This window comes from Myotis myotis, unplaced genomic scaffold (assembly GCF_014108235.1).
Source record: "Myotis myotis isolate mMyoMyo1 unplaced genomic scaffold, mMyoMyo1.p scaffold_m19_p_3, whole genome shotgun sequence".
In the NCBI taxonomy this organism is placed as follows: Eukaryota; Metazoa; Chordata; class Mammalia; order Chiroptera; family Vespertilionidae; genus Myotis; species Myotis myotis.
Window position 1 is genome coordinate 98,097,202 of NW_023416335.1, and position 21,399 is coordinate 98,118,600.

General features: G+C 42.2%; 1 protein-coding gene and 1 pseudogene across 1 annotated transcript; both read left to right on the plus strand.

Annotated features, from left to right (window-relative positions):
• The window catches only part of LOC118650506, a 57,059-nt pseudogene extending 39,609 nt beyond the window's left edge, over nucleotides 1–17,450 (plus strand).
• Nucleotides 17,451–19,376: 1,926 nt separating this feature from the next.
• Nucleotides 19,377–20,996, plus strand: LOC118650507 (transmembrane emp24 domain-containing protein 7-like). The gene is given in 4 exon segments (XM_036298932.1): nucleotides 19,377–19,406; nucleotides 20,438–20,549; nucleotides 20,552–20,574; nucleotides 20,577–20,996. Coding segments are annotated over 4 exon segments (585 nt in total).
• The last annotated feature ends 403 nt before the right edge of the window (nucleotides 20,997–21,399 follow it).

Here is a 21,399-nt window from a genome sequence, read left to right on the forward strand (position 1 = left end):
AGGTCTCCTGACCCCATGGCTGCTTCTTGCTTCCCATGCCCAGCCCAGATCAGGAACCAAATAACAAAAGAGATTTGGTCCAGCTGAAATCAGAATCCAGATAAGCGGAGGCTTGGCTAATAGACCCTATGTCTAAATCTAGCCTAACAACAGGAATGCTCAGAGCCTTCACAAGGATGTAAAGTGATCCTTTTCATTAATATTTACAGTGTAAATTAAGATTATTGTTAAAATATTAAATTTGACAGTAAAATAGTTTTCAAATTAATTAAAGTCAAGTTTTCAAATTAATTAAATTTGGCTAATTTGAAATAAGTAATTGTTCAAAAAGTATTAACAAAAATTTTCATTTCGTGGTAAAATTGCTTATCATGCTATGAACCTAAAGCAGTCATATTTTTGTGCAAAAAATTAATATTTAAAGCTATCTAGACTGCATTATAAAATTTCTAAGAAGCCTTCTAATTAAATAAAAAAGGGGGATAGTGGAAAAATATAGTGGAAAAATGGCATGTAAGAAAATAGATCTTATAACTAAATTAAAATTTTTCATTAGGGAGACACCCAGAAAAAATACACATTATGCGAGGGTAAGCCAGGAAAGATCATTTTAAAGAAAAGACCCCAAGTAAGGTTTTTTCCTTTAACCTTTGGTCGAGAATATGTTTGTATACTTTCAGAGAACAGCTACAAGACCATGTGGATTCCTGTAACAACGGATCCCAGAAAGCCAGCCACAAAGACAGAAGAGACAGTTCAGAGATGGAGATGGTGAAGACGCCTTGCCATGCTAGCAGTCAGCAGCTGTGCGTCGCTGCAGGGTGCCCAGGACCAGACCAGAAGGGACCGGACCTGCATTTTCCACCATCCAGAACCAACATTTCATTGCTGGCATGTACACATGAACTTTTGGACATTGAAACATGGACTCAGAACTTTTGGACATTGAAATTGGGACTTGATTATTTTTTAAAGAAAAGATAAGGGGGAGATGCCGGAGTCCATTCATTGTCTTCACTAGCTGAGTTTAGACAGAGACCCCCCAAAAGCTAGTAGCCCTTGAAAGTCCCAGTAAAGGTCAGGGCTTGAAAGTCCTAGCAAAGGTCAGGGCTGTGCACCACCCAGTTAATCTAGGAACCACTCAATTAATTTAGGTAATAATAGTTGAAGCATCCCCACCTTAGTTCCCTTAATTCCTTAGATACTTATGTAGATCCTTGTTGATTATTGTTAATCAGATACACCCGGAAATCTATTGATGAGCTAATCAGATACTCTGCCTACACTCGGAAATATATTGATGAGTTAATCAGATACTTTGTCTATTCCTGGAAATTGTCTGCTGATCTGTGTGTCATTGAAACTTCCTTACCCTAAGGGCTACTCCAGATCAATAAAAGATTGGAGCAGCCTGAGCATGGGTGGAAGTCCTTCAGGACTTGCCCGCCTAGTCCTCCAATACTGAAAAATTATCTCGTGTCTTTTTCTCTCATTTGTTATGCGGATCCTCTTTCAGATACCGAACCCTACTCCACGCAGAACGTGGAGGGAGTCTTACTCAACAATGGATTAAATAACTAAGTAGCTAACATAGATTATTATTAAAGAAATTGTATAAATGAGAATGATCAAAATAATAATCTCTGTGCTTTTTATGAGATTACCATCTCTAATGATGTTGATTATGAGTGAATTTCATTAAACTTTACCTAGCCTAACTAATATAATTTTATAAACTACTAGAGGCCTGATGCATAAGAGATTCATGCAAAGCTTTCCCTTCCCCTGGCTGCCGGCACCGGTTTTCCTCCGGCACCCGGGACCCAGGCCTTCGCTCCAGCTGGAGCTGCCTTCCGTCTTCGCTGCTGCTCCGGGCCGGAGCTGCCTTCAGTCTTTGCTCAGCTGCTTCATGCCTACGTATGCAAATTAACTGCTATCTTTGTTGGCGGTTAATTTGCATATCGTGCTGATTAGCCAGTGGGAGGCGTAGTGAAGGTACGGTCAATTACCCTGTTTGTCTATTATTAGATAGGACTAGAGGCCCGGTGCACAAAAATTTGTGCACTCGGGAGGAGGTGGGTCCCTCAACCCAGCCTGTGCCCTCTCACAGTCTGGGACCCCTTGGGAGATAATGACCTGCTGGCTTAGGCCTGCTCCCAGGTGGCAGAGGGCAGGCCCAATCCCTAGGTGCAGCCCCAGGTCGGGCTCAGAGCAGGGCTGATTGGGGAGTTGGGGGTGCCGCCCCCTGTCATGCATAGAGCAGGGCGGATTTGGAGGTTGCGATGCCACCCTCAGTCACGCTCAGGGTAGGGCCGATGGAGGGTTTGGGGTGCCGCCCCCTGTCACACTCAAGGCAGGGTCGATGGGGAGGTTGTGGCACCACCCCCTGTCACGCACAGAGCAGGACCCATCAGGGGGGTTGGGGCTCCGTACCCTGTCATGCACAGAGCAGGGTCCATCACACAGAGCCACAGGGCGATCAGGGGGTTTGGGCGCTGCCCCCTGTCATGCTGATCCCGGTGCTGGGAGGCATATTACCCTTTTACTATATAGGATAGAGGCCTGGTGCATGGGTGGGGGCCGGCTGGTTTGCCTTGAAGGGTGTCCTGGATCTGGGTGGGCATCCCCACTGGGGTGCCTGGCCAGCCTGGATAAGGGGATGATGGCTGTTTGCAGCTGGTCTCACACCCTTCGGGTTGGGGGTCCCCACTGGGATGCCTGGCCAGTCTGGGTGAGGGGCTGAGGGCTGTTTTCAGGCTGGCAGGTGACTGAAGCTCCCAACCACTCCTGTTTTTCTTTTTCTTTTTTATTCTGGGCCAGCTTTAGCTCTGATGCTTGGCTCCAGCTCTTAGGCCTCGGCTGCTGAAAGCAGGTATCTGGTTTGCTTGGGTTCTATAATCGAAACACTGTTTCAGCTCCAGCTCTGAGATTCCGGCTGGCTTAAAGCAGGTTTCTGGGGTTTTGTTTAGCTTCTATATTTGTAACAATGTTTCAAACTGCAAGCTCAGAGGCCTGCAGCGGCAGGTGGGGAACGTTGGAGTCTTCTGTCACTGAAGCAAGCAAGCCTCATGTTCACTTCAAGCTGCCTGGCTGCCGGCCGCCATCTTGGCTGGCAGTTAATTTGCATATCTCCCTGATTAGCCAATGGGAAGGGTAGCGGAGGTATGGCTAATTACCATGTTTCTCTTGGATATGAAGTGACTAAATAGGAAAGGAGCTATTTTATTATTTTCATAGAATGTACCATGGTCAATGGTAAGAAATACTTGGTATATAAAGAGCCACTTTCCTCTCTAGGAAATACATTGCCAATCAATTATAACTAAGCCTGCATGTGGCCTCATAATATTTCTTAATATTGCTGCAGCACTCACTACAAATTAGAGTTAGCAGACTGAATGAAATCTATGAGATGTTCTTAGCACAAAAGGAAATGTTTTTACAGCTCAGACAACAAGCAGGAAATTATTCTCCTCTCCAAGGGTATAAATACCCATCCCATCACTTCACTGAAAAGTTGGCATTTCACACAGCATATTTGGAAGACAGCAATAATTCCTATTGAAATCAATTGATAAAAATTCTGTAATTAAGGACTATACTTTGAGCACCTGCAAAAAGGAACAGTTAAAACTTTCTATTTATAAAAAATTTATTTAGTTTATAATTTATATAAAATAAAGCCTGAAGCAGAGATTTTTGGATAGCTGACAGGAGACTAGAGAAATGCGTGGCACACCAAAGGTGATCCAGATTGTTCCAAAGCTTTTTTCATACTCTCATGACTGGTATTTTGTGCTCTGCTGTTACCTGGGCATCATGGTTCTGCTCCCCTTAGCCTCTCATCTTCCAGTTTCCTATACCAGTTTCCTCACATTGTGGTCTCAGGGAGCATTCAGTTAGAGCAAAGACCAAAGCTGAAAGGCCTTTGAGGCCTAAGGTCCAGAACTTGCAGAACATCACTTCAACTGCATTCTTTAGGTCAAAGCAAGATTCAAGGGTAGGAAAAAAACTTTGTGGGAGGCTCTACAAAATATTTGGACATGCTTTTGAATCTGCCACTCATGCTGGAGTCATAATCTTACTTAACACGTTCTTCTGTTTCTTCATAAAATCCCAAAGTAAGCCCTTCCAATTATCAGGTATGAATAGCAGGACCAGATGGCCTCTCTGACACAATTTAAGGTTAAGATTGCCAGAGTGGCCAAAATGTATAAGAAGTTGATCTAATAAAATTCTGTCACAATGAAGCTTATTTCTGTTTACGAAATATATCTTACATGTTCACTCTCCTCTCATATTTAATTTTTTAGGATCTCAATATTAAAAAGAAGAAAGACCTTAAATACCATTATACTTCATGGCAAGCCAGGTTGCCAAGTCATGAAAAAAAAAATTTGTTTTATTAAAAAATAGTTTGAGTTCCATGGGGAAAATTATGCCTCTTTTTTTTTTTTGAATAGTGCAATGCAGTACTTTTTAGTGACTAAATGTTTACTATCTGACTATATTTAAGCAAAAGCAAAGCTAGGAAGGCAATGTAACCAATTCCCTGGTTTCCTAAATGAGAAACAGAGAGGGAAACTAAGGGTCTTGCTCAAGATAACAGAGCTAGTTAATGGCAAAATCTGTGTCATAAGACAAAACTTCCCACTCCCCAAGGTGTTTTACCCATTGCTCCATCAGGACAGTTATGTGAATTCAGGAAATGTATACTAGTCTTTATGTGTAGAGCACGCTGCTCTGCCAAGATCAGAGACCAGTAAACTTGTTGTAAAGGGATATATAATAATTATTTTGGACTTTTCAAGCCAGATAGCCTCTTGTCACAGCTACTCAACTCTGCCATTGTAGCAGGAAAGCAGACATAGACAATACATTAAAAAATGAACATGTCTGTGTCCCAATAAAAATCTATTTATAAAAATGGACAGCAGGCCAGGTTTGACCCAGGGGCCATTATTTGCCAATTTCTGCATCTGATCTAAAATTAAAGCTATTAAGGACCCCCATTCCTTCCTCTTTCCTGCAACCATACCCTTGCTATATCTTCATTCTGTGTACAGTTTATTACACCTTTACATTGGACTTGAACTTGGGTTGAATTGTATCCCCTCCCAAACAAAATATTTATACCTTAAAGTTCTAACCAACAGTATCTGAGAAGGTGACTTTACTTGTTGATAGGTTCTTTGCACATTAAAATAAAGTCATTAGGGTGAGCCCTAATCCAATCTGAGTGTTATCCTTATAAAAAGGGGAAATTTGGAAATAAAAGGAAATCACTATGTGAGTATGAAGATGGCCATCTATAAGCCAACGAGAGAGGCCTGGAACAGATCCTTCCTTCACAGACTCTAGAAGCAATCAATTCTGCCAATATTTTGATTTTGGACTTCCAAGAGGTTCTCTGGTGCAATCAATGTCAGTGCCTTGCCACACACCTGCTGCCCCAGTGGGGCTGAGAGGACTGGGGGCTGCCATCTTGTGGCAGTGGGCACTGCCATCTTTGAGGGCATAGCAGTCAATTAGCATATTCACTCTTTATTAGATAGGATTATTATTTTGTGTATAACCTGTTCTTTATTTCATTTCTTTTCTTCCCCTTTTTTCTCTCAGATCCCTTATTTCTCTCTTTCCTTTTCTTCACTTCTTTCTTTGCTTTTATATTTATTTATTTATTTCCATTTTCCTTTTCCTATTCCGTAAATTATTTTATTAACTATTATTATCTCTTAAAAATTATTATTATTATGTCATACTAGAGTCCCAGTGCAAGAAAATTCATGCACTCAGGGGTCTCTCACCCCGGCCTGTGCCCTCTCACAGTCCGGGAGCCCTCGGGGGATGTCCGACTGACAGATTAGGCCCAGTCACAGCGGACATCCCTGTTGGGAGCACACTGATCACCAGTCACCACTCACTGATGCCCCCCTGGATCGCTGTCCCCTCACGCTGCCTGCTGGCACCCACCTTGACTGGCCTGGTGCCACCTGCTCACCACCCCTGCCCCTGAATCACCAGTCATTCCTCAGTTCCGTCAATTTGCATATTAGCCTTTTATTATATAGGATTTTCTTCTTCTGTTTTTGTGCCAGAACTAGGCAGTTTTGAGAACAGTGACTTTGTAGTATAGTTTGATATCTGGTATTATGATCCATCCAACATTGTTTTTCTTTCTCAAGATTGCTGTGACTATTCAGGGTCTTTTATTATTCCAGATGAATTTTTGGAGAGTTTGTCCTAGGTCTGTGAAATATGCCATTGGTATTTTAATGGGGATTTCATTGAATCTATAAATTGCTTTGGGCAGTATGGACATTTTAATGATGTTGATTCTACCAATCCATGAACACGGTATGTTCTTTCATTTGTTTATGTCTTCCACTGTATCTTTTTTTCAATGTCTTGTAGTCTTCCGAGTACAGGTCTTTTACTTCCTTAGTTAAGTTATTCATAGGTATCTTAATTTGGGGGTGTGTGTGAGGGGGGTAATGGTAAACGGGATTTTTTTTTCTTTCTGTGAGTTAATTATTGGTGTATAAAAAAGCCATATATTCCTGGGTGTTAATTTTGTATCCTTGGGTTATGTCGGATTCGACGTACATTGTTTCGTGGTTACGTCGCCATCTCCCATTTACAGTATTTATTAAAAACAAACAAACAGTTCCATCATTTCAATGTATGTACATATGTGTTTTATGTTTTTTATTATTTATTTACTACAAGTAAAGGTCAGGAATTGTTATCTTTTTTTTAAATTTTTTTTTGCTGTTTCACTTCATTACTGCTGTGTATGTGCTCCATGTGAGTAACGTACGTGCTTATGTAGATGGGTTCCGACTTATGGCGTAAGTAGAGTTACATTGAGCCATAGGAACGAATCTCCAATGTAAACTGACGACTGCCTGTATATTGCAGAATTCATTTAGTAATTCTAGTAGTTTTTTGATGGAGTCTTTGGGTTTTTCTATGTAAAGTATCATGTCATCTGCTAAAGATGAGAGTTTCACTTCCTCTTTTCCAATTTGGATGCCTTCTATTTCTTCTTCTTTTTCTGATCACTATGACTAGCACTTCCAATACTATATCAAACAGGAGTGGTAAAAGTGAGTGTCTCTGTCTTGTTCTTGTTCTTAGGGGAAATGGGTTTAGTTTATGCCCATTAAGTATGATGTTGGTTGTAGGTTTATCATATAAGGCTTTTATTATGTTGAGGTATGATCCCTCTATTCCCACTTTGCTGAGCATTTTTATCAGGAAAGTGTGTTGAATTTTGTCAAATGCTGTTTCTGCATTGATTGATATGATTATGTGGTATTTGTCTCTCAATTTGTTTTTGTGATGTATCACATTTATTAATTTGCGGATATTGTACCATCCTTGCATCCCCGGAATAAATCACACTTGGTCATTGTGGAAGATCTTTCTAATGTAATGCTGGATCTGATTTGCTAGAATTTTGTTGAGGATTTTAGCATCCATGTTCATCAAGGATATTGGCTGTAGTTTTCTATCTTTGTGGTGTCTTTATCTGGTTTTGAATAGAAAGAGATTGGAAGTGTGCCCTTCTCTTGAATTTTTTGGAATAGTCTGAGAAAGATAGGTTCTAGATCTTCTTTGAATGCTTGGTAGAACTCCCCTGTAAAGCCATCCAGACCAGGGCTTTGTTTGCAGGAAGATTTTTGATTGCTGCTTCAATTTTTTCAGTAGTTATTAGCCTATTCAGGTTTTTTTTTTTTTTTAATTCTTCTTGATTGAGTTTTGGAGGCTTGTATTATTCTAAGAATATGCCTGTTTTGTCTAGGTAGTCCTGTTTCTTGGACTAGAGTTGTTCATTTTTCATCATTTTTTGTATTTCTGTGAGGTCGGTTGTTACTTCACCTCTTTCATTTCTGATTTTCTTTATTTGGGTTCTCTCTCTTTGTTTCTTGGTGAGCTTGGCTAGAGGTTTATCAATCTTGTTTTTATTAATCTTCTGTATTTTTTTTTTTTTTTGGTCTCTATGTTGTTTATTTCTGCTCAGATCTTTATTATTTCCTTCCTTCTGCTTACTCTGGGCTTTTCTTGTTGCTCTCTTTCTTTGACTTGTAGGGTTAGATAATTTAGAACCATTTTTTCTTGTTTTTTGAGGTAGGCCTGTAGAGCTATGAACTTCCCTGTCAAGACTGCTTTCACTGTGTCCCATAGATTTTGGGTTGTTGTGTTTTCATTGTCATTTGTTTCCAGGATGCTTTTTATTTCACCTTTGATCTCTTTGGTAACCCAATCATTGTTTAATTGCATGCTATTTAACCTCCAAGTGTTTGATGTTTTTTCATTGTTTTTATTGTAGTTGACTTCTTATTTTACACCATTGTGATCTGAGAAGATGCTTGATATGATTTCTATCTTCTTGAATTTGAAGAGACTTTTCCTTTCTCCCAATATGTAGTCTATCTTTGAAAATTTTCCATGTGCACTTGAGAAGAATGTATATTCTGTAACTTTGGGGTGAAGTGTTCTGAAGATGTCAATTAAGTCTTTCTGATCTAGTGAGTCATTTAGGATTGGTGTTTCTTTGTTGATTTTTTGTTTAGAGGATTTATCCAATGATATCAGTGGGGTATTAAATCCCCTATAATGATTGTATTCCTGTCTATCTCTGCCATGATATCTTACAAAATTGTTTATGTATTTGGGTGCTCCTGTATTGGGTGCATATACACTGAGTGGCCAAATTATTATGACCACCTGATGTTTGTAGGCAAATTAGCTCTAATTTCGCGTTGAAGTTGCTAGAGGGCCAGACCATTATAAATAGAGAAGCAGGTTGTTTACCATGGCAGTAGAAGCGATTTTTTTCTGAAAATATGGGTAAACAATGTGATTTAACAGCCTTTGAATATGGGAGATATATATATATATATATATATATATATATATATATATATATATATATATATATATTGAGTGGCCAGATTATTATGACCACCCCATCAGCACTTCGTTGGGCCACATTTTGCCTTCAATACTGTGGCGATTCTTCTTGGCATTGATTCCACGAGACGTTGAAAACTGATGCGAGGAATCTGACACCATGCCGGATGAATAGCACTGTCCAGTTCTGTGAGATTTGATGGTTGTGGAACCAGCTGCCTGATGGCTCTTTTAACTTCGTCCCACAAATGCTCAAGCAGATTGAGATCTGGTGATTGTGGGGACCACCTAAGCAAGGTAAAGTCTCCCTCATGTTCTTGAAAGCACTCCTGCACAATACAAGCACCATGGAATGGCGCATTGTCTTATTGGAAGAAGCCATCTCCATTGGGATACACCATCAACATGATAGGATGAACCTGATCAGCAGCGATACTTAGGTATGTTGTGCTATTCAGAGGTTGTTCCACATGAATTGAAGGGCCCAAATCATGCCAGGAAAACATGCCCCAAACCATAGCACTGCTCCCACCAGCTTGAAGGGTGGTACTCATGCAAGTGGGGTGCATGCTTTCATGCTGTTTCCACCAAACTCTCACTCTGCCATCTGTATGATGCAACTGGAAACGTGATTCACCAGACCACATGACTTTTTTCCAATGCTGAACTGTCCAATCCTTGTGTTCCTGTGTGAATTGGAGAAGTTTTATCTTGGGAACAGCAGACAGCAAAGGTGTTCGAACAGGCCTTCGGCTATTTTGCTGATAACAAAACTCGCTCCATGGCTCCAAGTGCCAATAATCACCCCACGTTCAAAGGCTGTTAAATCACATTGTTTACCCATATTTTCAGAAAAAAATTTTTTAAAAATATATTTTATTGATTTTTTACAGAGAGGAAGGGAGAGAGATAGAGAGTTAGAAACATCGATGAGAGAGAAACATCGATAAGCCTCCTCCTGCACATCTCCCACCGGGGATGTGCCCGCAACCCAGGTACATGCCCTTGACCAGAATCGAACCTGGGACCTTTCAGTCCGCAGGCCGACGCTCTATCCACTGAGCCAAACTGGTTTTGTCAGTCTAGTAGTTTTTTGATGGAGTCTTTAGGGTTTTCGATATACAATATCATGTCATCTGCGAATAATGACAATTTTACTTTTTCTTTTCCAATTTAGATGCCCTTGATTTCTTCTTCTTGTCTGATTGCTATGGCTAGCACTTCCAGTAATATGTCGAACAGGAGTGGTGAGAGAGGGCATCCCTGTCTTGTTCCCGTTCTTAGGAGAAATGGTTTTACTTTTTGCACATTGAGTATGGTGTTGGCTGTAGGTTTGTCATATAAGGCTTTTATTATGTTGAGGTATGATCCTTTTATTCCTACCTTGCTGAGAGTTTTTATCAGAAAAGGGTGTTGGATTTTGTCAAATGCCTTTTCTGCATCAATTGATATGATTATGTGATTTTTATCTTTCAATTTGTTTATGTGATGTATCAGCATTTATTGATTTGTGGATATTGTACCAGCCTTGCATCCTGGAATAAATCCCACTTGGTCATGGTGTATGATCATCCTATGAAATGCTGGATTCAGTTGGCCAGAATTTTGTTGAGGATTTTAGCATCTAAGTTCATCAGCGATATTAGCCTTTAATTCTCTTTCTTTGTCGTGTCTTTATCTGGTTTTGGGATTAGGGTAATACTGGCTTCATAGAAAGAGCTTATAAGTGTGCCTTCCTCTTGAATTTTTTGGAATAGTCTGAGAAGGATAGGTTTTAGTTCTTCTTTGAATGTTTGGTTGAATGTTTAGTTCTTCTTTGAATGTTTGTGAAGCTATCCAGTACAGGGTTTTTTTTTTTGCTGGAATCTTTTTGATTACTGTTTCAATTTCATCAGTAGTTATCAGCCTATTCAAGTTTTTTTATTCTTCCTGATTCAGTTTTGGAAGCTTGTATTTTTCTAGGAATATATCCATTTTGTGCGGTTGTCTAGTTTATTGGAGTAGAGTTGTTTGTAGTATTTTTTTTTTTTACAATCTTTAGTATATCTATCAGGTTGGTTGTTCCTTCACCTCCTTTATTTCTGATTTTGTTTATTTGGGTCCTCTCTCTTTGCTTCTTGGTGAGCCTGGCTAGAGGTCCATCAATCTTGTTTATCTTTTCAGAGTACCAGCTCTTGGTTTTATTGATCTTTTTTTGTGTTGTTGTTGTTGTTGTTTGTTTGTTTTTTTGTCTCTATGTCATTTATTTCTGCTCTGATCTTTATTATTTCCTTCCTTCTGGTTACTCTGGGCTTTTCCTGTTGCTCTCTTTCTAATTCTTCAAGTTGCAAGGTTAGATAATTTATTGTCATTTTTTCTTGTTTTTTTTTGTTTGTTTGTTTTGTTTTGTTTTGTTTTGTTTTGTTTTGTTTTTGAGGTAGGCCTGTAGAGCTAAGAACTTCCCTCTCAGAACTGCTTTCATTGTGAACCATAGATTTTTGGATTGTTGTGTTTTCATTGTCATTTGTTTCCAGGATATTTTTTCTTTCTTCTTTGATCTCTTTGGTAACCCAATCATTGTTTAATGGCATGCTATTTAGCCTCCAAGTGTTTGATTTTTTTCATTATTTTCATTGTAATTGATTTCTAATTTTATGCCATTGTGACCTGAGAAGATGCTTGGTATGATTTCAATCTTCTTGAATTTGGTGAGACTTTGCCTGTGTCCTAATATGTGGTCTATCTTTGAAAATGTCCCATGTGCACTTGAGAAGGATGTATACTCTGTAGCTTTGGGGTGAAATATTCTGAAGATTTCAAGTCCATCTGATCTAGTGAGTCATTCAGGATTGATGTTTCAATTGTTTAGAGAATTTTTCCAGTGGTGTCAGTGGAATATTAAAGTCCCATGCTATGATTGTATTGCTGTTGATCTCTCCTTGATGTCTTCCTGAAAATTTTTTTTATGTATTTGGGTCCTCCTGAATTTGGGTGCATATATGTTTATCAGAGTTATATCCTCTTGTTGAATTGCTCCCTTTAGTATTATGAAGTGGCCTTCCTTATCTCTTGTTATGGCCTTTACTTTGAGGTCTATTTTGTCCTATATAAGTATTGCTACCCCAGTTTTTTTCTCATTTCCATTTGCCTGAAAAAAATTTTTCCATCCCTTCACTATCAGTCTCTGTGAATCCTGTGTTCTGAGGTGGGTCTCTTGTAGTCAGAAATACATGGGTCATGTTTTCTTATCCATTCATCTATCCTATGTCTTTTGATTGGAGCATTTAATCCATTTATGTGTAATGTTTTTATTGATATGTACTTGTTTGTCACCATTTTTACACTTTATTCTTGTGTTCCTTCTTGCCTTTCTATTTCTTCTTTTTACAACAGTCCCTTTAGCATTTCTTCCATTGCTGGCTTGGTGGTAATAAACTCTCTTATCCCTTTTTTGTCTGTGAAGCTCCTGATTCCCCCTTCAATTTTGAATGATAGTATTCTTGGATTCAGTCCCTTGCTTTGCATTACTTTGTATATTTCATTCTATTCTCCCTTCTGGCCTGATGTGTTTCTCTTGAGAAATCAGTTGATATCCTAATGGGAGATCCCTTACAGGCAACTTTCTGTCTCTCTCTGGCAGCCTTTAATATTCTTATTTTATTGTTGATGTTTGCCAATTTAATTATGATGTGTCTTGTTGTCGATCTTTTTGGGTTCACCTTGTTTGGGAGTCTATGTGCTTCTTGGACTTGTGTGGTTTTTTTCTTGCCACCATCAGGGAAGTTTTCTGTCATTATTTCTTCAAACAAGTTTTCTATTTATTGCTTAGCTTCCTCTGCTTCTGGTACCCCAATTATGTGGATGTTCTTTCTTTTTGTGTTGTCCCAAAGCTCCCTTAGGCTCTCCTCCTGCTTTTTAAGTTTTATATCCAGTTGCTGCTGTGTTTGTGTGTTTTTTTCTACCTTGTCTTCTAATTCGCTGATGCAATCCTCAGCCTCTTCTAATCTACTGTTTAAGCCTTCCACTGTGTTTTTTATTGCAGCCAGGCCATTCTTCATTTCCTCTTGGTTCCTTTTCATTTTGGTGACATTCTCATTCAGCTCCTTATACTTCTCATTGAGTTGTGTGTATTTGTCATCCAGCCGTTTGAGCATCCTTATAACCATTACTCTGAATTCTTTCTCTGATGTGTTACTTGCCTCCACTTCATTTAATTACCTTACTGATGATTCTCTTTTTCCTTTCCTTTGGGGATTGTTATTTTGTCTCCCCATTTTTTTTTTTGCTGTAACGTTTTAATTGTTTCTATGTCATACATCCAACTGCTTTGCTACCCAGGTTCTTTTGGGGGTGGTGGTATGTAGTTGGTGATTTTGGGGACCAGTAGTGAGGTCTCTCATTTCTCCTGGGCTTGGTGATCTAGCAGATCCCCCTACTTGAGCTATTTCAGCTCTCTTCATGTAGTTGGGTCTTGAATGTTAGTTTCTTATTTGTGGATGAAGTCTCATCACAGATTGGCAATGTGACTCACCCCTGGCTTCATTGTGCAAGCTGATTTTGATGTGATCATGGTCACAGTTCTTGTGGTAAAGTTTGGTGAGGTCTCACTGGTTTGTGCTCACTGTTGATTCCCAGAGTCCACAGCCTGGGAAGAAGAAGTCTCAGGGCCTGAGGCTCAGGTACTATGACTTTGGTCAGTGTTGTGTGACTCTTGCTGGAGTAGCATCACTCTGCAACTCACTATGAGGGTCCTGGAGCCCATGACAGTGAGGGTCAGGTGTCTTTTAGTCTGCAGTTGAGGCAGTGGGACTCTGGCCAAAGTGATTTCCCTCTCTGAATCACAGGGGGGTTCAGGAGACTGCAGCTGGGGATGTGGGAATCTCAGAGTGTGTGACTAAAATGATGTGACCTTGTCTGGGGAGGCAAGTCCTCAGTAAATCACCATGGTGTCCACAGGTAGGCAGCTGGGAGGGGGATGACATGGATCCTGCTCAGGGAACAGTACACCCTTGGTTGGAGAGGTACATGCATAGTGGCAGCTAACAGAGGGGCCAGGAGCCGTCTGCCAGGGATGTGTGTGCCCTCTACCCCAGAAAGAGAGAAGTCCTAGTTTCTGCTTTGGTATATGTGTTCCCTTGGTTGGATATGTGGCTGCTTACAGAGGCACCCAGGAGCTATCTGCTGGGGTGGTGGACTCAGCCGGCCCATGTGCTGGAGAAGCACTACCATGGGGACTGGATGCCAGTAGCCAGGGTGTCATAACCTTTTAAAGTGAAAAAGAAACAAACTTCCATGCTGAGAATGTACTTTTAAATCATACATTCCACATAGCAGCAAAAGCTATAGCTTAACTAATATGACTGGCTTAATTAAACATTCTATTAAAAAGTGATAGAAGTCACTAGAAAGGCTATCACAAAGCAGAGATCTCTCATATTAAGCTTTCCATTATTTAGGGGTAGGAAGTATTATTCTGGTTTAGAGTAAAACTAGAAAGTTGAGAACACATAATCATGTACCTCCCAGTTTACTGCTCATCTACTTTAAAAGAATTACTGTTTCCAAGGAGTACCTATTTGTTATAGAAGTGTGTGTATACATATACATTTACATTTACTAAGCTTGGTAAAATAAAGACAACATCCCAGTCTTAATCTCATGTAAACTGAGGGATGAAGAACTCAGAATGTAGGAATAGCCTTTTCATGTTATCTATTTTTGTATTATTTTTCTGGGCATAACCCAAAATTTATAGACATGATGGATGGTCCTCTTTGAGGTAACACTGAGAGAGATTGTAAAGTTTTGAATAGTTTTTGGCTTTTAAAATTTCTTATCATGATTCTAGTTAAATTCCTTATATAGTAATATTAGTTTTAAGCAGTGGTCATGGGTATTATTCCTAATTTATCCATTTGTATTTATTGAGCATCTAAAGTATACAGGACACTATGCTACAGCCTTTGGCATGAAGAAACTCACAGTCTAATGGGGAAACAGAATATAAATAATTATAAAACTGGTGTGATAAATACATATAATATAGTATGTTGGAAACAAGCATAGACTAATCTATATATAAATAAAAAGCCAGCGACCAGAACACCGTAACAGCCAGAATGATTGGTTTCTATAATGCCCACTGCATCCAGCAAACCTGTCCGATCAGGGGGTGGGGCCTGCCAGCCAACCTCCTGTGACACCCCCCCCCCCCCGTCTCCTTCCCCTGATCAGCCTCTTTCACCCCAATAGTGGGTGGAGGAGCCAGCCAACCCTCCTGCATCCCTTCCCCCTGGCCAGCCCCACCCCCAATGGGCCCCCACTACCCCAATGGGTCCACAGCCCCTCCCCCAGGCAGGCCCCACCCCTGATTGCCCCCCCACCCTATAGGGGGCAGGGATGGCTGGCCAACGTCCTGCAGCCCCTCCCTCCTGGCTATCCCCACCCCAGATGGGCCCCCACCACCCTGATTGGCCCTCGGCACCTCCCCCCAGACAACTCCACCCCCGATTGGCCCCCTCACCAGCTCTGATCAGGGACAGAGCTGGCCGGGAAACCACCCAAGTCCCCTCCCCCAGGCCACTGGCCCCCGATCAGCTCCCCCCACCCTCGAATGGCCCTCCCCCAGCTGGCCCACAGCCCACAGCCCCTCCCCACAGCCAGCCCTACCCCTGATCAGCCCCCACCACCCAGATCAGCCCGTGGCCCCTCCCTTCAGCCAGGCTGGTCTTGATCAGGCCTCGATTGGGGCGGGCCAACCAGCCAACCTTCCGTGGTCTCCTCCTCCTGACAGGTCCGCCCCCGATCTGCCAATTGAGGCCGGGCCAGCCAGAACCAACTTATGCATGAATTCGTGCACTGAGCCTCTAGTAATAGCATAAATAAGTAGACCTAGTCAGACCAAAGTGGACAAGAGTAGGAAGTCTTCTTAAAGATGACTGAACTGTGTATTGAAGAATGAGTAGATATCATCATGTGGTGAAAGAACTTGGGTGAAGGCACTGTCTTGGGAGAATCTGGCATATTTGATGATCTACAAGTAGCTAGAACAGCTTGAGAATAGGATATCAGGGAGGTATTTGAGATATGAAGCTGAAGAAAAATGAAGAACTCAGGCTATAAAGAGCCTGTATATCTTGTTGATGAGTATGAATTTTGTCTTGATTTCAATGAAGAACTATATTATTTTTGCAGGGAATTGCCATGCTTAGATATGCATTTTTGAAAATCATCTCATAACACAAGCAGCTGGATTGGAAGATACAAGCCTGGAGGTAGGCAGATCAGTTATGAGATTATGAACAGGTCTCATGAGAGGGTGGGAAGACTCAGAGGAAGAAGAATGCAATAGGGACTGCTGCAGAAAAGTCACACAAAAAATGCTTTGGAATGTTTCCATTGAACTTAGCAAAAGAGCAGAAATCTCTTTGATGGAATAAAAAGTGTGAAAAACAGAAATTAGTTCAGGAGTAAGTGGGTAATGATCAATGGAAAGAGCAAGCATTTTGAAGGTAGTTTGACTGTGCAAGGATGAACAAAAGTTAGAGGTGGATATATGGTTAAATAATTTGTCTTAAAAGGGGAGAGTCTTAAGCCTGTTTCTAAAAACTAAAGGAAGAATCAAGGGAAAAAAAAAGTAAGAATTAAGTATCAGAAAAGGAGAAGCAACCAAAAAATGCAGCAGGCAGACATGATATCCAACCCAAAGGAAAAGGACTAGCCCAGGCTCTTCCTTTCTGTCTGGCAGCAGCCATCAGGTAAGCCAAGATGGGCCCTTGCTGAGAAGTACATCCAGGAGCTATGGAGGAATAAGCAGTTTGAGGTGATGTACTTCCTTCCCAGGGTGAGCTACTGGCAGTACCGCAGGATGTCTGCCATACATAAGGAACCTCTGCCCATAACCAGATAAAGTGCACAGGGTAGGAAACAAAGTGAAGCAAGGTTTTATCATACATCAGATTCATGTGCACCCTGGTAGCCTCAAATGCCCTGTTCCTAACAGTGTAACCTCTGGCAAGCCTGTCCATTGTGCTAAAGTTTTCTTGAAGCCTTCAGTCTGTTGCCAAGAAAGGAGCTGGATGCCACTGTGGGGGCTCTGGGGATCCTGAATTCCTTTTTTAATTTAAATATATTTTTATTCATTTCAGAGAGAAAGGGAGAGGGAGGGACAGAAACATCAATGATTAGAGAGAATAAGTGATGGGCTGTCTCCAGCATGCCCCCTACTGGGGATGGAGCCCGCAACCCAGGCATGTGCCCCAATCAGGAATATAACTAACTTCCTGGTTCATGGGTCCACGCTCTACCCCTGAGTCACACCAGGTAGGCCTGAATTCTTACTGGGTTGGTGAAGAGTCTACCTACAAATTCTTTGAGGTTATCCTCATTGATCCATTCTATTCCATAAGCCTATCAGAAGGAATCCTAAAACCCAATGGATCACCAGACCAGTCCACAAGCACAGGAAGAGGCGAGGGCTGACATCTGCAGGTCTCAAGAACCCTGAAGCTTGGAGAATGCACAATACTCTCCAGCTCCATCATAACCACTAATATAAATAACTAGTGACCTGATGCATGGATTCGTGTACTTTGAATGGAAATTAATTAGAAGGTGGCCAGTGGAACAGGATTGGGGAAGATGGGCCAGACACATTCTGGAGCCAACCTCCTGCTGGCTGCACCTGGGGTGGCACCATGGCTCAAAGGGCATCTGCGGAGTGAGTGGACTCCCTCAGGGAGGTGGGATCCCTCAGCCTGTCTTGTGGGGATCGGGCAGAAACCAGCTCTCCGACATCCCCCAAGGGGTCCCAGAGTGTGAGAAGGCACTCTGCAAAGTTGCTGTCATACAGGGTGTGGAATGCAGATGCAAGTGTGCAGTAAACCAGATTCGGGGCCGACAGTGCCCCAGCAACAACATAGCCCACAGCCAAAGGTGGAATCATGCAGCCCCGTGAGGAATTGGGCTCCCTCCTCTCTGGTTTCTGGGTGTGTCACCCAAGAACAGATGCTGCCAAGTCACTTCAGCTTGGCAGCTCCTGCATTGAGTGACTTCCCCCTGGTGGTCAGTATGTGTCATAGCTACTGGTCAGATGGACACTTAGCATATTAGCCTTTTATATATATACTAAAATCTGTGCACTTGGGGGTGGGGGGGGGTGAGGGATGGGGCCAGACCCCTCAGCCTGACCTGCACCCTCTGTCATGTTCCAAGACCCCGGCCACTCCTGGCATAGGCACAGGCCTACAGGCTTGAGGTGGCCTGGCTTCCGAGGCTCCATTTTATCAAGAGAACAAAGTCGGCATTAGTTACAGCCCTCACCGAACCCGGTACTGTGCATCTGTGCGTACAACTGCCTCGTTCATGTGCCTGCTTCGACCTGCTGAATTACTAACATCTTGAGGACATAGCTCTGTCTTATCCTGCTTCAACTTCAGTGCCTGGCCTGGTGCCAGGGACCTGAGAGGGTTTGCTGAGTGAGTGAGTGAGTGAGTGAGTGAGTGAGTGAGTGAATAATGAGTGAGTGAATGAGTGAATGAATGAGTGAGTAAGTGAATGAGCAAGCAGCTATGGGGCGGGAACTTCTGCCACGTTGCCATGGCTCCCCTCTCCCAGCTGCATAGTTTGGGCAGGGCAAAGGCGGCCCAGGTTCTCTGCCTTTGCCCTGCCACCCGGCTCTTGCCTGCCGCCTGGGTTTCCAATCACCGTCAGCGGCAGGTGGCTTCTTTCATCCTTCCCCTTTTGCCTCCCATCATCGTGCCTACATATGCAAATTAACCACCATCTTTGTTGGCAGTTAACCGCCATCTTCGATGGCAGTTAATTTGCATATCGCCCTGATTAGCCAATGGGAAGCATAGTGGAGGTACAGTTAATTACCCTTTTTGTCTTTTATTAGATAAGGCTAGAGGCCTGTTGCATGAAAAGATTCGTGCAATAGGCCTTCCCTTCCCCTGGCTGCTGGCACTGGTTTTCCTCTGGCACCTGGGACCCAGGCCTTCGCTATGGTTGGAGCTGCCTTCAAGCCTTCGCTCCGCCACTTCAAGCCTACTTATGCAAATTAACTGCCATCTTTGTTGGCAGTTAGTTTGCATATCTCACCGATTAGTCAATGGGAGGCGTAGCAAAGGTACGGTCAATTAACATGTTTGTCTATTATTAGCTAGGCTATATATAAATGTTTGTAAAATTCTTACCTAGTGAATAATTTAGGACAGTAAAAAATAAAAGGGACTAGCCCCATACATGAGGTGGAATATATGAGAAGTAAAAGAAAGCCAAAGAAGATATAAATGTGTTCTAGGGCTGGGTAGAAAGTAACTAAAAAAAATTTTGTTTCATATGTTTGTGTGCATGTTATATTTGAGGTCTTCTACTTTTATCTCAAGGTGGAAGATCAGGCTGTCTGTTAAGAATAAAAGAACATATCCTATATAATAAAGAGGTAACATGCAAATTGACCCTCACGCCCTCACAAGATGGCTGCCTATGACCAGGACGGCAGAGGGGTGAGTGAGGAACGACCAAATGACTGAACAGCAGGCTATGTGGAGTGACCAGGCCAGCAGGGGTGCAGTTGCAGGTGACCAGGCTGGCAGGGGGGCATTGGGGGCAACCAGTTAGGGGCAACCAGGCCGGCAGAGGGGGGAAGTTGGGGGCAACCAGGCCGGCAGGGGGAGGCAGTTAGGGGCAACCAGGCAGGCAGGCAGGTGAGCAATTAGGAGCCAGCGGTCTAGGATTATGAGAAGGATGTCCGACTGCTGGCAGTTGGACATCCCCCGAGGGGTCCCAGATTGGAGAGGATGCAGGCTGGGCTGAGGAGACCCCCCGCCCCCCATACACCAGGCCTTTAGTGTTGGAATAGGAAACCTGAGCAGTGTTAAAAGAGTGAATAGGGGTGTAAGAGGAAGCAAAATAACACCACAAGAAATGATTGTCGCTGAAACCGGTTTGGCTCAGTGGATAGAGCGTCGGCCTGCGGACTGGGGGGTCCCAGGTTCGATTCTGGTCAAGGGCATGTGCCTGGGTTGCGGGCACATCTCCAGTGGGAGATGTGCAGGAGGCAGCTGATCGATGTTTCTCTCTCATCGATGTTTCTGACTTTCTATCTCTCTCCCTTCCTCTCTGTGAAAAGTCAATAAAATATATTTAAAAAAAAGAAAAAAGAAAAAGAAATGATTGTCGTCATTCCTGAGGATATTGCCAAGGTTAGAGGTTGTACATTTGTAGTAGCACTAGCTTCTTGATTTCTGTGTTTTCTCCAGCAGTATTCAGCAGCTTGGGTTTAGGGAATGGAGAAGTCTACAAAAGCATTGAAGCAGGATTAAAACTTCTCTGGGCATTCATGTCAGGTGATAAAGGAAGCTAAATATATTAGCTTGAATTTGGTTGTATCATGCATTGTGTTATATCACATATCATGTGATTTAGTGAAATAAGAAAGTTAAGGCTGGCTCCCCACTTCTGGCCTCATTCACTCATTCTGGCCACCTCAGGCCTTTCCACTGTTTCCGTGGGGGTTTTAATACCTGCTCCCCAGGTGGCTCTCAGCGCCAGGTCCGGGTCTTTCCCCCATTTGCCCCCAGCGGCTGGCTCCTCATCCCCAATCTCATGGAGGCTGAGGCTGGGTTCTGCCCCCCGCTGGGCAGCCACATGGGTCATTGGGGCTGCTGGCTGGGCTGCTGGTGCTGCTGGTGCTGCTGGTGCTGCTGCTGCTTGTTCTGGGACCCGGAGTAGCCTCCAAAATCACCTTGGAGCTGCCCAACACTGCCAAGCAGTGTTTCTACGAGGACATCATGCAAGGCACCAAGTGCACCCTTGAGTTCCAGGTGATTACTGGTGGTAACTATGATGTAGGTTGTCGATTAGAAGATCCTGATGTTAATGTGTTACACAAGGAGATGAAGAAACAGTATAGCAGTTTTACTTTCACAGCCTCCAAAAATGGGACATACAAATTTTGCTTCAGCAATGAATTTTCTATGTTCACACATAAAACCGTATATTTTGATTTTCAAGTTGGAGAAGACCCCCCTTTGTTTCCTAGTGAGAACCGAGTCAGTGCTCTTACCCAGGTAAATAAAAAGTCAACGATATAATGCTGGTGTGTGAAACACATAGTGTGCATTAACTTGATAAACACAGAATTTTGATTTTTTTTTTAACACAATCATTAAGACTTATCTTAACTCTTACAGTAGATTAGGCATTTCACAGAGAACCTCCGACTTTTCAGTGAAAACCAGTGTTAAAAAGGATTTTATGAACTTTTAAGTGTAAAGAAAATAAGAAGTGTTACAATAGGAGGATCATTTAAGTAGAAACATAGTGGCAAAGGAAATTTAGGAAGTCTAACCAGCGTTCCAGCATTCTGAAGCATTTTCATGGAGGAATGTTGCTACCATAGCTTAGCAGATTAATATAACTGGAAGCAAAATGATGCCTTAATTAATATATAAAGATACCACAGGTGGTATACCAATATTTATGTTGTTCAAGCTA